The following is a 17,090-nucleotide window of genomic DNA, read 5'->3' on the forward strand; positions in this document are numbered from 1 at the left end:
CATGGACGCAGTTGTGTTCTTGCAAAGCTGGAATCACATGTTGATGAAGGAGGTATTTATAACATCCAGATGTCACCCTAAACCTAACAAGCCTGGGAGGCGTTATCTCCTAAAAGGAAAATGAATCAAGAATGAAGGAGCCTGCGTAACCACACTATGTAGTCACATAAGCTGCATGCAGTGCATGACTTGTGTAACATATGGGGGAGCAGAACTCTGTATGTGACAGTTCTGTGCATTTTCAGCACCGTGCATAGTAAAATTTGCCTCTTCAGTCCAAAGAATATTTCCTGGCCACATGTCATCCATTTCCATTAGTGCCAAGATACAAAGGACAAGGTCACTGCATTACAGCCTATGTTGGGGCTTCACTGGGAACACATTTTGAATCTTGTAGACACACCAGTGTAAAATGTGCCACAAAATCTTTTGAATTGTTGACCAGTGGAGAGAAAATTTCCATGATAAAGCTCAAGCTCTGGCTGCAGAATGTGCTGCATGGTCCGCTATAGCTATTTCATCACAAACAGCTATCATGGGAATGGACTGCCTCCCTCTCCCTTCTGTACCACTTAACTACTTGTTTCTTTAAATTTCTTGATCATATTCTGTAGCCCACTTATTGATATGGAGAACCTGTTGGCAATATTTTCGTAACGCTGCACTGCTATTGCTGCCATTCTGATAAAACAACTTCACCAGTAATACAATATCTTTCTTGTCAGTAGCCACTGCATTTTGTACAGAAAAGTCAGCCTCCTTAACACTTTACACCAACAGTCACTCCACAAAAGAAATCAACATGTTTCCAAGTGACAAACAGTGTAGTGATGTCAAAACAGAAAACATTACACGTCTTGACTGATTAGAGTGCCATATTTTTCCTGGCGGCAGAAATTGGAACTATAATTTTTTCAGAATACGCCATCAGCACATTGACTAATGAACATACCTACAACATTTCAACTTCCTGCGATGTACACAGCCTACATTGCAGCATTCAAAAGACCATCTGTTTAATTATAACCAACTGGGAGATTCTGCTCCATCAAACACAGAGTCACCTCTGAAACTAGTCACAATAACTCAGGAGTTACACCTACACAGCACGACTATCATCTGTCCACTAGAATGAAAGTGCACCTCAAACTGTATCCAAAAGCAATGTTGACCAAGCAGTGTTCAGCAGCATGTCCAAATTCTATGGCTGCTTCACAATTTGTGCCATGTGGATTCACTTAACCTGATGGCAGTTCTTCAACCCAGCTGAACATTATTTGTTGCACAATAACTAAATGTCGTACAGATGTCATACATATCGCAATTTGAAGAGAAACTCCGAGAGTTTGTTTTTTTCAAACATTTGATATGCAAACCATGAGTGACCTGGCAGATGTCAATATGGTAATCGAATTCTTGCCCTACCCATCCCAGCATGCCATCATCGACTGTGGGAGTCATTTCCTGTATTCTCTCCCAGAGCTCTCTGCTATATCACGTGGTAGAGGCAGTACATACATCAGATTTTTAATGTGTCCCCACAGAAAAAAGTAACACAGAGTGAGATCTGGTGATCGGTGAGGCCATTTCATGAAACAACTGCTCCCCTCTGTAGCACCGCTGATCCATCGATGCGGCAACTCCGTGTTCAGGTACCCACGAACTTCAAGATGAAAATGGGATGCATCCCCATCCTGGTGAGATATGAATGGAAAGTCCAGTTGGATTTGATACATCAGCCACTGCTGCAACATGTCTAAGTAGGAATATCCAGTGACAGTGCTCTCGGCGAAGAAGAATGGCCAATACAGTTTTTGATGTGACAAGGCACAAAATAACTTTTACCTTTGGGGAATCATGTTCAAATTCAATTCATTCATGTGGATGCTTTGCACCTCAGATTCAACAATTATGCCTGTTCACTTTCCCATTAGTGTGAAAAATGGCTTCGTTACTAAAAATTAAGTGATCAACAATGCAATCCCCATCCTCATTCAATTGTTGAAACTGCAAACAAAACTCAAAATGCTTGTCTTTGTCGTCATCACTGAGCTTCTGCACTTGGCTCCAATATGAATGGTTTCATAGACAGCTTCTGTCGCAGGACTTTCCACACAGTCACTGGAGCCATTTCGAGTTCGCGGAATGCACGACGCACCGATTTCTTCTGACTGCTTATGAATGTCTCTTGTATGTGCTCCACATTCACTTCACTCTCACTGGGACATCTGCTTCTCTTTGCAGTGCACAAGCAACTCGTCTTAACCAATTTGTTGTGACAGTGGTAAATGGCCTTCCTTGTTGGTGGCTTCTTACCATAATTGGTTCTAAACATCCGTTGAACAGCTGTAGCACACTTGTTTTTGTCGAACTCCAACACACAGAAAGCTCGCTCTGCACCCAAACTCAGCAGGTTTGCGACTAGCACTGACTGTCAGCAAATTACCAAACTACGCTGTGGTGGTATACATGAATAAAAAAACTTTCAGGGTTTCTCTTCAAAATGACATATGTATGGTGTCTGTACAATGTTTGGCTCTTGTGCAATAAAAATAACTGAAAGTGTTCCCGGGCTTTATGTACATGTATAATTCATCTTATATACACAACATGCTGTATGATTTGATTCATTTCATCATTTTTGTGATGCAGTATTTAGTTTTTAATAAAAGCTCATTAGTGTCTTAGTTCTTGAGCCAGCATGCAATGTGTAAAAGATGGAGCATATGCAAAGTGAATGGAAGACAAATAATGTATATGTTAATAAGAAAGCATAATTAAATATTTGTGTCCCTAAGGCATTTGCTTGTCTGCCTGCATTTGTCTTCAACATCGTTGATGTGTGGTGTTTGGTTGATCAAAATTTTTAAGTTCATAGATGAATGTCACAAGAAACACTTTCACATGGCACCTGTCAGTGCAACAGGAATATGAAGTTAATAAATTACTGAGAAGATTATCAGAGGTATCATATGTCAAATATAATGCTTCCAGAATGAGATTTTCACTTTGCAGCAGAGTGTGCGGCGATATGAAACTTCCTGGCAGATTAAAACTGTGTGCCGGACCGAGACTCGAACTTGGGACCTTTGCCTTTCGCGGGCAAGTGCTCTGCCAACTGAGCTACCCAAGCACAACTCATGCCCTGTCCTCACAGCTTTACTTCTGCCAGTATCTCGTCTTCTACCTTCCAAACTTTACAGAAGCTCTTCTGCGAACCTTGCAGAACTAGAATATAATGCTGCCGAAGGAACATGCTGGGTGTAACTGAACATGCTGAAAAGAATTATGTTCATTTTGCCACTTATTTCTACTAACCACTAAACAGGTTATAATTTAAGAACAGCAACAACATTTTGGGAACAATATTTCCTATGTCAGAATACACCAAATATCTTAAGTTGCCCCAAATGTAACAAAAAGCAGCCAAATGTGTTACCACGAAGAAATACATTTCAATTACTTGTACTGAATAGCAAGGACAATCAAAACAACTGTATGTGTATTTCCAACAATGGAAAGTCCAGTTGGAATACTAACTGTTATGAAAAAGGACAGATTGCTACTAACCGTAAAAATGATGTGTTAAGTTGCACACAGGCACAACAACAACAAAATTACCCGCTAAGCTCTCGGCCAAAGCCTTCTACAGAAAAGAAAGCAAAACACACTCACACACACACACACACACACACACACACACACACACACACACACACACACACACACACACACACACACACTTTCCCTACAAGCAGGCACACCTCATGCATACATGACTGCTATCTCTGGCTACTTAAGCTGAACTAAAAACAGACTAAAGCAGCCAGAGATAGCGGCCATGTGTGCACAAGACGTGCCTACTTGTGTGAATGCAATCTGTGTTTTCCTTTCTTTTCTGAAGAAGGCTTTGGCCACATCCTTAGTGTGTAATGATCCTTTGATTGTGCCTGTCTGCAATCAGTGTGCCGTCTTTGCAGTTCTAGGCACTTCTGTCCGTAACTGCGTGACTGCTATGGTCGCAGGTTCAAATCCTACCTCAGACATGGATGTGTGTGATGTCCTCGGTTAGTTAAGTTCAAGTAGTTCTAAGTTCTAGGGGACTGATGAACTCAGATGTTAAGTCCCATAGCGCTCAGAGCCATTTGAATCATTTTTCTCTTACATATAACAAGGAACAACATATGCCGAAAATATTACTAACTTTCACATTAATAATGATAATAACAGTAAAGTGTTTTAAGGGTTATATAAGTTAGTATCATCAGAAGTGAAAGGGAAAAAGAAGGAGTAGAAGATTGAAATGACAGTGACAGTGGCTTAACTAAGAAAGATCAGAATTCAAATAGAGAGCTCCACCAACAAAGGGGAGGGAAAAATTGTGATGAAGGGAGAATTGATGAGGGTGAGTTGCAGACTAGTGTATGGAAGAGATGTGTATTACAGTAGAAGGTGGCCATTAGCTGTCTTTCAAAGTTCGAGAGGAATCTCTCTGATATTTTGAGGAAGATTGTTCTGAAATCAAGTTCCTGATACAGAAACTAGTTCAGGGAGCATGACAGTGTAATACAATGCTACAGAGATGAATTTACTTTGTTGATATGAATATTTCTGCTGAGCTGTTCAGATTTTAGAGTAAGAGCTGAAATAAATAAGAGGGAGCATACTGATACAGAAGATGATAGAGGGAGCATAAATAATGATAGTTTCTATGAGTAGCTATGATAATTGTTCATAGACAAGAGTGATATGATTGAAAAACACACAACACAAATGTATTGTACAGAAGTAGTCACTGCCATTTCCAGCCTGTATGAGGTTTCATACAAAAGTCTTTAGAAAACACCATCACCACAGTGAAGTAGGGGGAGCAGGGAGAGTATTAGTGAACCTACAAGCTCCTTTTTTGAGGACAAAAGGAAATAGTTTTTTTTAATTATATTTCTATAGTGAATGAAGTGGTACTGACTGCTTTTTATAGACTGTAGTCGTGTGTTCGGTCCAATCTAAGAGGGTCCAGAATTACCCCGATGTTCTTTACAGAGGAAGAAAAGGTTATTTCTTAGCCATTTAGGATTAAGGGTGGAACTCCCCGAACGGATGGCCTTGTGACTAACTTCATTCCTAATACGAAGAAGCACTTCTTGGCAATAACTTTAGAACTGTTACAGAGATGTGACACACAACAGACCACTGCATGCGAGCCATCAACACAATTTGTGCTGCTAAGGGTATCCTATGACTTCCCCATCACTGGCAATGAGTTATACACGATGCTGGTGACTACTCTGAAGGGCAGCAAAACTTTTAAATATGTATCTATTTTGTATAAGTTGTAAATAAACAGTTGTCACTATTCAAGTTCCAACTCCCTCAGGAACTTTATGCTTAGGCAATAAGTGAAGAATCAAGAAGTAGAAACCATTATGAACAATAAATCAGTATTTTTACCAGTCTAGAACACTAGAGAATGAAAGAGACATACCTGTAAACAAATGGCAACGTTCACACGACATCCAAAACTAGTGGATACTGCACGTGGACTGAGCCCTAATGCTGAAAAAAGTTTAGAAAAACTGGTAGTAAGTGAAATACGGGGACGTTCTTCAGCAACTACCACACATGTCCGCACACATCCAAGATTGATACCACGCTGCTTTAGTTGGTTCACTGATGTACCCAGGCCCTTGGTACACAATTCCATAACACCTGAAACAGTAATGTCACTAGTAATACAAGTGACTACTCAGCAAAAGTCAATGTAATGAAATACATATACAAATGAGTAAGGACTTATGAAGTGGCATATATGTTTTTGAATGGGCTGTGCTTAAAAACTATGAAATAAGGGTGTGTACCAATTTACTGTTTTTCTGAAATTAAATCAGACTGATCAGTATGTTACTCTGCCCCACTGTGATTCTGTTTTTCTACATGGTCAGTATATTATTTTACTATTTTCAGGGACAATGGGAGTAGAGTATGGGTGCATGATGGACAGATATAATTATCACTTTATATAGTTCCATAAATTTTGATATCTCAGATGCCACGTTCAATCATGACTGATGCTGTGTTGGAACACAAAGGACCAAAACATGTCAAAAGATGCAAATAATGTTGGCAGACAATAATTGTTGATGTTTTCAGCAGGCTTGCAGCAAGAGTTTAGGATTACTTCACTATTTGTTGCCTATTAAAATGGTGTAAAGTATACTTTGTACTGACTAAAAATACTGGAAGATCATCGGAACAATCAATCACTATGCAAGTCATACCAGATGGTAAGTCTCCCCTGAGCCAAAGTTGTAGGTGACTTTTTTGAACTTTTCCAACTTCCTAAATCTCACCAGTCATTGTCCTTCACCCTTCTTCCTTCCCCTTCAACACTTTGACCACTGGTTCTGAAAGATTCCATGTTTCACTGCCCCTTAATGTGTTTTCTCCAGTCACCACTTGGTGAATATACTTTTTATCAATCCAATTACATTATATTTTTGAAAACTGACTACACTTCTGAATGTATTCCTCTTAAACACCTCTACCATAAGTAACATAATTGGCTAATACTACGAAAGACTACCTCAGCAAATCTACAGAACTGAACTTCTTGCTCTAGGAAGAATGGAGCAAAATATCAGTATGTATTTACTATCATGTGCTGGATTATCTTTCTCAAATGATACAGTCTCTAATGGCAATAAAATATCAAAACATATGTTACAATATGAAGTGGTTGGTAGATGGGTACCATGTGAACATACTTTGCTAATGAACATATGTTCAAAAATGCTTCATTTGCATGCTAAGTTGGTTGGATGATTTGGGGGAGAGGACCAAACAGCAAGTTCATCAGTCCCACCAGATTAGGGAAGGATGGGAAAGGAAGTCGGCTGTGTCCTTTCAGAGTAATCATCCCAGAATTTGCCTGAAGTGATTTAGGGAAGTCACAAGAAACCTAAATCAGGATGGTGGGACATGAGTTTGAACCGTTGTCCTCCAAAATGTGAATCCAGTGTGCTACCCATTGCTCCCACCTTGCTCGGTGTATACTGTTGTTGTTGTGGTCTTACAGTCCTGAGACTAGTTTGATGCAGCTCTCCATGCCACTCTATCCTGTGGAAGCTTCTTCATCTCCCAGTACCTACTGCAGCCTACATCCTTCTGAATCTGCTTAGTGTGCTCATCTCTTGGTCACCCTCTACGATTTTTACCCTCCATGCTGCCCTCTAGTACTAAATTGGTGATCCCTTGATGCCTCAGAACGTGTCCTACCAACTGATCCCTTCTTGTGGTCAAGTTGTGCCACAAACTCCTCTCCAATTCTATTCAACACCTCATTAGTTATGTGATCTACCCCTCTAATCTTCAGCATTCGTCTGTAGCACCACATTTTGAAAGCTTCTATTCTTTTCTGGTCTAAACTATTTATCGTCCACGTTTCACTTCCATACATGGCTACACTCCATACAAATACTTCCAGGAACGACTTCCTTACACTTAAATCAATACTCGATGTTAAAAAATTTCTCTTCTTCAGAAACACTTTCCTTGCCATTGCCAGTCTACATTTTAAATCCTCTCTACTTTGACCATCATCAGATATTTTGCTCCCCAAATAGCAAAACTCCTTTACTACTTTAAGTGTCGCATTTCCTAATCTAATTCCCTCAGCATCACCTGACTTAATTCGACTAAATTCCATTATCCCTGTTTTGCCTTTGTTGATGTTCATCTTATACCGTCCTTTCAAGACACTGTCCATTCCGTTCAACTGCTCTTCCAAGTCCTTTGCTGTCTCTGACAGAATTACAATGTCATCGGTGAACCTCAAGATTTTTATTTCTTCTCCATGAATTTTAATACCTACTCCAAATTTTTCTTTTGTTTCCTTTACTGCTTGCTCAATATACAGATTGAATAACATCGGGGAGAGGCTACAACCCTGTCTCACTCCTTTCCCAACCACTGCTTCCCTTTCATGCCCCTCGACTCTTATTACTGCCATCTCGTTTCTGTACAAATTGTAAATAGCCTTTCGCTCCCTGTATTTTACCCCTGCCACCTTCAGAACTTGAAAGAGAGTATTCAAGTCAACCTTGTCAACAGCTTTCTCTAAGTCTACAAATGCTAGAAACGTAAGTTTACCTTTCCTTAATCTTTCTTCTAAGTCGCAGGGTCAGTATTGCCTCACGTGTTCCAACATTTCTACGGAATCCATACTGATCTTCCCAGAGGTCAGCTTCTACTAGTTTTTCCATTCGTCTGTACAGAATTCGCATTAGTATTTTGCAGCTGTGACTTATTAAACTGATAGTTCAGTAATTTTCACATCTGTCAACACCTGCTTTCTTTGGGATTGGAATTATTATATTCTTCTTGAAGTCCGAGGGAATGTCGCCTGTCTCATACACATTGCTCACCAGATGGTAGAGTTTTGTCAGGACTGACTCTCCCAAGGCTGTCAGTAGTTCTAATGGGATGTTGTCTACTCCCGGGGCCTTGTTTCAACTCAGGTCTTTCAGTGCTCTGTCAAACTCTTCACGCACTATCGTATCTCCAATTTCATCTTCATCTACATCCTCTTCCATTTCCATGATGCTGTCCTCAAGTACATTGCCCTTGTATAGGCCCTCTATATACTCCCTCCACCTTTCTGCTTTCCCTTCTTTGCTTAGAACTGGATTCCCATCTCAGCTCTTGATGTTCATACAAGTGGTTCTCTTTTCTCCAAACGTCTCCAATTTTGCTGTAGGCAGTATCTATCTTACCCCTCGTGAGATAAGCCTCTACATCCTTACATTTGCTAGCCATCCCTGCTTAGCCATTTTGCACTTCCTGTCGATCTGATTTTTGAGATGTTTGTATTCCTTTTTGCCTGATTCACTTACTGCATTTTTGTATTTTCTCCTTTCATCAATTAAATTCAGTATCTTTTCTGTTACCCATTGATTTCTACTAGCCCTCGTCTTTTTACCTACTTGATCCTCTGCTGCCTTCACTGTTTCATTCCTCAAAGCTACCCATCGTTCTTGCACTGTATTTCTTTCCCCCATTCCTGTCAATTGTTCACCTATGCTCTCGCTGAAACTCTGTACAACTTCTGGTTTAGTCAGTTTATCCAGGTCCCATCTCCTCAAATTCCCACCTTTTTGCAGTTTCTTCAGTTTTAATCCACAGGTCATAACCAATAGATTGTGGTCAGAGTCCACATCTGCCCCTGGAAATGCCTTACAATTTAAAAACTGGTTCCTAAATCTCTGTCTTACCATTATATAATCTATCTGAAACCTTTTAGTATCTCCAGGGTTCTTCCACGTATACAACCTTCTTTCACGATTCTTAAACCAAGTGTTAGCTATGATTAAGTTGTGCTCTGTGCAAAATTCTACCAGGCGGTTTCTTCTTTCATTTCTTTGCCCCAGTCCATATTCACCTACTACGTTTCCTTCTCTCCCTTTTCCTACTAGCGAATTCCAGTCACCCATGACTTTTAAATTTTCGTCTCCCTTCACTACCTGAATAATTTCTTTTATCTCATCATACATTTCAACAATTACTTCATCATCTGCAGAGCTAGTTGGCATATAAACTTGTACCATTGTAGTAGGCATGGGCTTCATGTCCATCTTGCCCACAATAATGCGTTCACTATGCTGTTTGTAGTAGCTTACCCGCACTCCTATTTTTTTATTCATTATTAAACCTACTACTGCATTACCCCTATTTGATTTTGTATTTATAACCCTGTATTCACCTGACCAGAAGTCTTGTTCCTCCTGCCACCGAACTTCACTAATTCCCACTATATCTAACTTCAACCAATCCATTTCCCTTTTTAAATTTTCTAACCTACCTGCCCGATTAAGGGATCTGACATTCCACGCTCCGATCCATAGAACGCCAGTTTTCTTTCTCCTGATAACGACGCCCTCCTGAGTAGTCCCCGCCCAGAGATCCGAATGGGTTATTATTTTACCTCCGGAATATTTTACCCAAGAGGATGCCATAATCATTTAATCATACTGTAAAACTACATGCCCTCGGGAAAAATTACAGCTGTAGTTTCCCTTTGCTTTCAGCCGTTTGCAGTACCAGCACAGCAAGGCCGTTTTGGTTAGTGTTACAAGGCCAGATCAGTCTATCATCCAGACTGTTGCCCCTGAAACTACTGAAAAGGCTGCTGCTCCTCTTCAGGAACCGCACATTTGTCTGGCCTCTCAACAGATACCCCTCCGTTGTGGTTGCACCTACGGTACGGCCATCTGTATCATTGAGGCATGCAAGCCTCCCCACCAACGGCAAGGTACATGGTTCATGGGGGGTATACTAGTATTTCTATAATGTGAAGGAGGATGTAGGCAGTTTAGACCATGCAAGCTGGACAAGGAGTAATGGAAACAATGGACATTAATGTCACAAACACCAGTCTAATTCACTTACAGAAAGTGCTCTATATGATGATCACCAACGTAAGACACATTTTGTGTAGTGCCTGATGACATCTTGCTAAACCCTTGACCCCCTCATCCACTGGGTTTTTCATTTCTGGGGGTACATGAAAACTGTGGTGTATGAGACATCCATGGAGTCAGCACAAGAGCTTGTGGTAATAATGCAAGTAGCAGATGGAGTCATCAGTGATTTGTTGGGAATCTTTCCAAGTGTTCTGCAAGACTTTAGCATGCAGTACACTGAACATATCAAACTTGGTGGCGGTCATATTGAGCACCAACTCAGATAATTAAACTGGTGTTCACTGATAATAACTGAAATCATCTCCTTTACTTCCTGCCTAACTTGAGTGGTCTGAACTACCTATGCCCTCATGCACATTTGAGAGACACTAGGACACAACCGAAGAATTTTTGAACATTTGTTTATTAGCACAACATGCTCACATGGGGCCCATCTAACAACAACCACCATCACCTTTCGATTCACCTTGTTTATCACACTGATCCCATAAGTATATCACATATGTTATTTTCTATAGTTGTCTAGCCATTAATGGTAATACAATATTTTTATGAGATTACTATTACTGATGGTAATTAGTTCCACAGTGATTCAGGAATACATCAAATAAGTCTTATGATTCATAATGTAAGTGGTAATGATGATCCTGTGATTTTCTGCAGAAGGTAAAAGAAAAGTTGAAGAGTATAAACTTTCACATGGGAAAAATATATTAAAAACCAAGATTCCAAGACTTACCAAGTGGGAAAGCGCTAGTAGACAGGCACAATAAATAAAACACACAAACACACACACAGAGTTTCTAGCTTCTTCAGGAAAGAGGGAAGGAGAGGGAAAGACGAAAGGATGTGGGTTTTAAGGGAGAGGGTAAGGAGTCATTCCAATCCCGGGAGCGGAAAGACTTACCTTAGGGGGGAAAAGGACAGATGTACACTCGCACACACACATATATCCATCCGCACATACACAGACACAAGCAGAAATTGTGTGTGTGTGTGTGTGTGTGTGTGTGTGTGTGTGTGTTTTATTTATTGTGCCTATCTACCGGCGCTTTCCCGCTTGGTCAGTCTTGGAATCTTTGTTTTTAATATATTTTTCCCATGTGGAAGTTTCTTCCTTTCATATATATATATATATATATATATATATATATATATATATATATATATATAAAACAGAAAGAAACTTCCACATGGGAAAAATATATTAAAAATAAAGATTCCAAGACTTACCAAGCGGGAAAGCGCCGGCAGACAGGCACATGAACAAAACACACAAACACACACACAGAATTACAAGCTTTCGCAACTGGCAGTTGCTTCGTCAGGAAGGAAGGAAGGAGAGGGAAAAATGAAAGGGTGTGGGTTTTAAGGGAGAGGGTAAGGAGTCATTCCAATCCCGGGAGCGGAAAGACTTCCCTTAGGGGAAAAAAAGGACAGGTGTACACTCGCACACACACACACACACATATCCATCCGCACATACACAGACACAAGCAGACAAAATATGTCTGCTTGTGTCTGTGTATGTGCGGATGGATATGTGTGTGTGTGTGTGTGCGAGTGTACACCTGTCCTTTTTTTCCCCTAAGGGAAGTCTTTCCGCTCCCGGGATTGGAATGACTCCTTACCCTCTCCCTTAAAACCCACACCCTTTCATTTTTCCCTCTCCTTCCTTCCTTCCTGACGAAGCAACTGCCAGTTGCGAAAGCTTGTAATTCTGTGTGTGTGTTTGTGTGTTTTGTTCATGTGCCTGTCTGCCGGCGCTTTCCCGCTTGGTAAGTCTTGGAATCTTTATATATATATATATATATATATATATATATATATATATATATATATATATATATATATCATCAGTCTTGTCCTCAATTATCTTCTGGATGTATTCCAGCCTCTGTGTTCCTCTGCAGTTTTTGCCATATACAGCTCCCTCTAGTACCATCGAAGTTATTCCCTCTGCACAGAACCTGCTCATTCCTTACCTTAGCAATCCACCTAATTTTCAGTATTCATCTGTAACACCGCATCTCAAATACTTTAATTCTCTTTTGTTCCAGTTTTCCCACAGTCCATGTTTCATTACCATACACTGTTGTACTCCTGAGATACGTTCTCAGAAATTCCTTTCTCAAATTAAGGTCTATGTTTGATTATTTCACCCCTCAGCGACTTTTATTTCTGTATTCCTGAGTTTCCCAGAACATTTTTGTACTTCCTCCTTTCACCGATAAACCAAAGTGTTTCTTCACAGTTACCTTTTTTGTACCTATGTTTTTCTTTCCTGCTTCAGTGATGGTCCTTTTTACCGATGTTCATTCCTCTTCAACTGTGCTGGCTACTAAGCTATTCCTTATCACTGTATCTTATAGCCTTAGAGAGCTTCAAGTGTATATCATTATTACCTAGTACTTCCCGTATCCCACTTCTTCGTGTATTGATTCTTAGTAACTAATCTCTTAAACTTTAACCTACTCTTCATCACTACTATATTGTGATTCGAGTCTGTATATGCTTCTGAGTATGCCTTACAATCCAGTATCTGCTTTTGGAATCTCGGTCTGACCATGATGTAATCTAACTGAAATCTTCCCGTGTCACCCAGCCTTTTCCAAGTATACCTCCTGATCTTGTGATTCTTGAACAGAGTATTCACTTTTAATAGATGAAATTTATTACAGAACTCAATTAGTCTTTTTCCCCTCTCAATCCTTGTCCCAAGCCCACATTCTCCTGTAACCCTTCTTTCTACTCCTTTCCCTACAACTACATTCCAATCCCCCAAGACTATTAGATTTTCATCTCCCTTTACACACTGTATTACCCTTTCAATATCCTCATGTAATTTCTCCATCTCTTCATCTTCAGCTTGCGACATCAGCACGTATACCTGAACCATCGTTGTCTGTTGGTTTGCTGTCAATTCTGCTGACAACGACCCTATCACTGAACTGCTCACAGTAACACACTGTCAGCCCTCCCTTCATAAGAAATCCCACTCCTGTTATACCACTTTCTGCTGCTGTTGATATTACCCTATACTCACCCGACCAGAAATCCTTGTCTTCTTTCCATTTCACTTCACTGACCTCTACTATATCTAGATTGGTCTAGGGATTGTGGAGGAGAACCTGTGGTCTAGGGGTGGCATCTTTGATTAGTAATCAAAACATCTTCAGTCCCAGGTTCAAATCTTGCCACCGCTTCAATTATGATTAATGAACAGCAATGGCGGCTGAAGACTTCTGGCATAAGGGGTTACCCTCATTCTACCAATGGTCTTGTCAAAGAGGGCAGAGGAGTGGACCAAAATTCAGGGCACTATCTTGTTGTAGGTGAGGGAAACTGCCCCCAAAGGTGGAAGAATCAGCAATGATCAACAGCATGACGATGCATAAGGCAATGGAAACCACTGCATTAAAGACACGTAATGTGTATCCACAGTACATGCGGCCTGTAACTGAAAAAGTGTCATGACGATCTCTCCATTGGCAAAAGATCCTGGAATAGTTCCCCATTCAATCTATGGGAGGATTGTGCCAAGCGGGAGGGAACCATGAGAAAAAGATTGAATAATCAATGAAAAAATAATATTCTACAAGTCGGGGTTGTGGAATGTCAGAAGCTTGAACTTGATAGGGAAACTACAAAATCTGAAAAGGGAAATGCAAAGGCTCAATCTAGATATGTTTTATTGTGTCTTTCAAAATGAGAAACTCAGTTAAATATTTATTATGATACATAACAAAGTCTGTAGTACCATTTCATATACAGAAGAACAAATTGAATACACGACTCATTGTTCACTGTAGTCTGGATTCTCTCAACTATCGTCAATCATTTCTGTTGTTTCCTTAGACATGTTCTTATCTTTGTAAAGGTGAACTTCCGGGTTGAAAAAAGATTTTTAAGACAGAAAATCTGCATCTTAATTGTGATGGTGACATGATTTTTAAGTCTTTTTTGCTGTACTACTTAATGTTTATTATACACTGCTGTTACGGACAAGGTATGTAACATATGTTATAATGTTAACAGCCTACATATTAATAAACGAAACATAACTTACCATATGAACAAAAAGTATCACGCACTCTGTATTGACTGACAGCAGAAAGCCAAAGTGCAGGATTCACTTCCACTTCTGATGGAGGAATTAGAATTGAATGATGCCCAGAATAAATACTGCAAGCCAAAATGTCACTTGATGAACAGAAAGCATGAAAATAGTCTCAAAGCTTGAAAATAGTCTCATAATCTAAAGCACCAGAAATCAAGACATGTAAGAACAGTACACATCATAGTTAAGCAAAATTATGTCTGGAATGATGACGACACTTTTGTAACTACTCAAAGTGGAGGTCACAAGTTGCAATGCCAGTAAGCTTAGTGTTGCTGAAAATTCAGCACCACATGTAGACATCAAAGCAGCTAAATCCTATCATTGACTCAGACTGTGGAAATAGTAAAGAGAGATCCAAAAATTTTCAATGTATCCATGTAAGTGGTGCAGTTCCCTCGCAGATAAATCTAGTTTAGTCTTTCTTTTTGCTGTTTGTTAAAAATAAATTACTTTTTTCATTGCAAACAATACGAAAAGAGTGCCTTTGCACATTATTGTTTTGTATCCTTTCACAAAGAGCAAAATAATGTTAATTTTAAAGGGTGTTACTGTATGTGGTGGTCTGTTTCCCATTTGTTCTGAGTATTTGAATGGATCCTTTCCTTCCATTTGAAATACACTGCACTGTTACCTGCATCACAAGGTACAAATGTCATTTGTGGAGCTACATAGTGTTATTCTGTTAAAAAGTGAGTCCATGTAATAGCGAAAAAAATTTTACATAGATACTGACATCTTTAATTAAGAACATGAAAGGGATAAAGTTGTCAACTGTTACTTCAAAGTGAAATGGGCAAAAAAATTATAAAAAATATAGATTTAATATAATTGCTTGCAATGTGTTGCTGGACAGTTAATTCCAAGTTCCCTACATAATATGCACAATTTCTACAGATTGAGGCAGTTTGCAGGCTACATATTCTTCAGTTATCTTTGTAGGTAGCTACACACAAGCTTTTACAGATTTTTAATTAGCCATGTCTAATACACTGAGTAAAAATGAACATATTTATAAATTTTTATGTATACTACTGAAAAGCTGCTGTAATACTTTATTTCACTGCTGTAATTTTAACTATTTTGCCAGCATCTGACAGACATTAAAGCTCAAAATGTGTCCATAATTGTAAACTAATTGTATCATAAGAAAATTCAGTCAATAAAACAAGTAAAGTAAATGACAGAATTGGCGGCCATCATTTACCTTCAGTAAAGAGAATGTGCTGTACTAAAGATAGACCAATACTGACACACTAATTAGATTTGGGAACTAATGTCCCTTCATAGAGAATGAGAGAAAGATGGTGAATATTTAAAAGCAAGAGCTGGTCACTCAGGTACCAGGATAATGATGCTTATCTGATGTCTATCCCTATTCTTAATAGAGGTGAGTTTGTCTTATCCTGATGTCTGTGTGACTGGTCCTTCCTTTTTAATCTTTTCAACCTCTGTAACCCATACTTTTCTCCTCCCCTGAAAAGCGGATAGATAACAATACCTGGCGGAAATTGCTGAGTAGGTATTGTTACCTATCTGTTTACATTATATTACTTCACAGTTAATAAGTTACGAGATACAACTGCTGGCCAGTACTTATATTCAGGTGGTGAAATGTGTAGTGCTACTGATACATGTAAAAGTGACACACTACATAGATGTCAGAACTAATGGTCGCTTTTCAGGGGAGGAGAAAAGTATGGGTCACGGAGGTTGAAAAGATTAAAAAGGAATGACTGGTTACACAGACATCAGGATAAGACAAACTCACCTCACCTCAGACAACTGAAAATAACACTGCGAGCAGCAGCACCAGTACATGATGGAAGTGGCGACTGGGTGGGGGTAAGGAGGAGGCTTGGGTGGGGAGGGGGAGGGGGAGGGATAGTATGGTAGGGGTGTCTGATAGTGAAGTGCTGCAGTTTAGAAGGGGGGGGGGGGGCAGGGGAGAGAAATAAAAAGACTGGGTGTGGTGGTAGAAGGACGGTTGTGTAGTGCTGGAACGGAAACAGGGAAGGGGTTGGATGGGTAAGGACAGTGAGTATTGAAGGTTGAGGCCAGGAGGGCTACAGGAACGTAGGATGTATTGCACAGAAAGTTCCCACCAGCACAATTCAGAAAATCTGGTGTTGGCGGGAAGGATCCATAACGTACAGGCTGTGAAGCAGTCATTGAAATGAAGGATATCATGGTTGACTGCCTAACAGGGTGGTCCACTTGTTTCTTGGTCACAGTTTGTCGGTGGCCATTCATGAGGACAGACAGCTTGTCGGTTGTCATGCCTACATAGAATGCAGCAGTTTAGTATGTAAATCACATGACTGGTTGCACAGGTAGTCCTGCCTTTGATGGGATAGGTGATGTTAGTGACTGGACAGGAGTAGGCGGTGATGGGAGGATGTGCAGGACATGTCTTGCATCTATGTCTATTACAGGGGTATGAGTCACGAGGTAAGGGATTGGGAGCAGAGGTTGTGTAAGGATGGAAAAGT

General features: G+C 40.0%; 1 protein-coding gene across 17 annotated transcripts in view; it reads right to left on the minus strand.

Moving 5' to 3' along the window:
• The window catches only part of LOC126340904 (disco-interacting protein 2), a 1,418,593-nt gene that overhangs the window by 24,029 nt on the left and 1,377,474 nt on the right, over positions 1 to 17,090 (minus strand). For all 17 annotated transcript variants that reach the window (XM_050001746.1, XM_050001738.1, XM_050001743.1 and 14 more), the window contains 2 exons: positions 14,548 to 14,663; positions 5,486 to 5,709 (listed from right to left, as the gene is read on the minus strand). In XM_050001746.1, coding sequence (XP_049857703.1) covers positions 5,486 to 5,709; positions 14,548 to 14,663 — 340 coding nt within the window. The remainder of the gene's footprint in view (positions 1 to 5,485; positions 5,710 to 14,547; positions 14,664 to 17,090) is intronic.

Source organism: Schistocerca gregaria, chromosome 1 (genome assembly GCF_023897955.1).
Source record: "Schistocerca gregaria isolate iqSchGreg1 chromosome 1, iqSchGreg1.2, whole genome shotgun sequence".
Taxonomy (NCBI): Eukaryota; Metazoa; Arthropoda; class Insecta; order Orthoptera; family Acrididae; genus Schistocerca; species Schistocerca gregaria.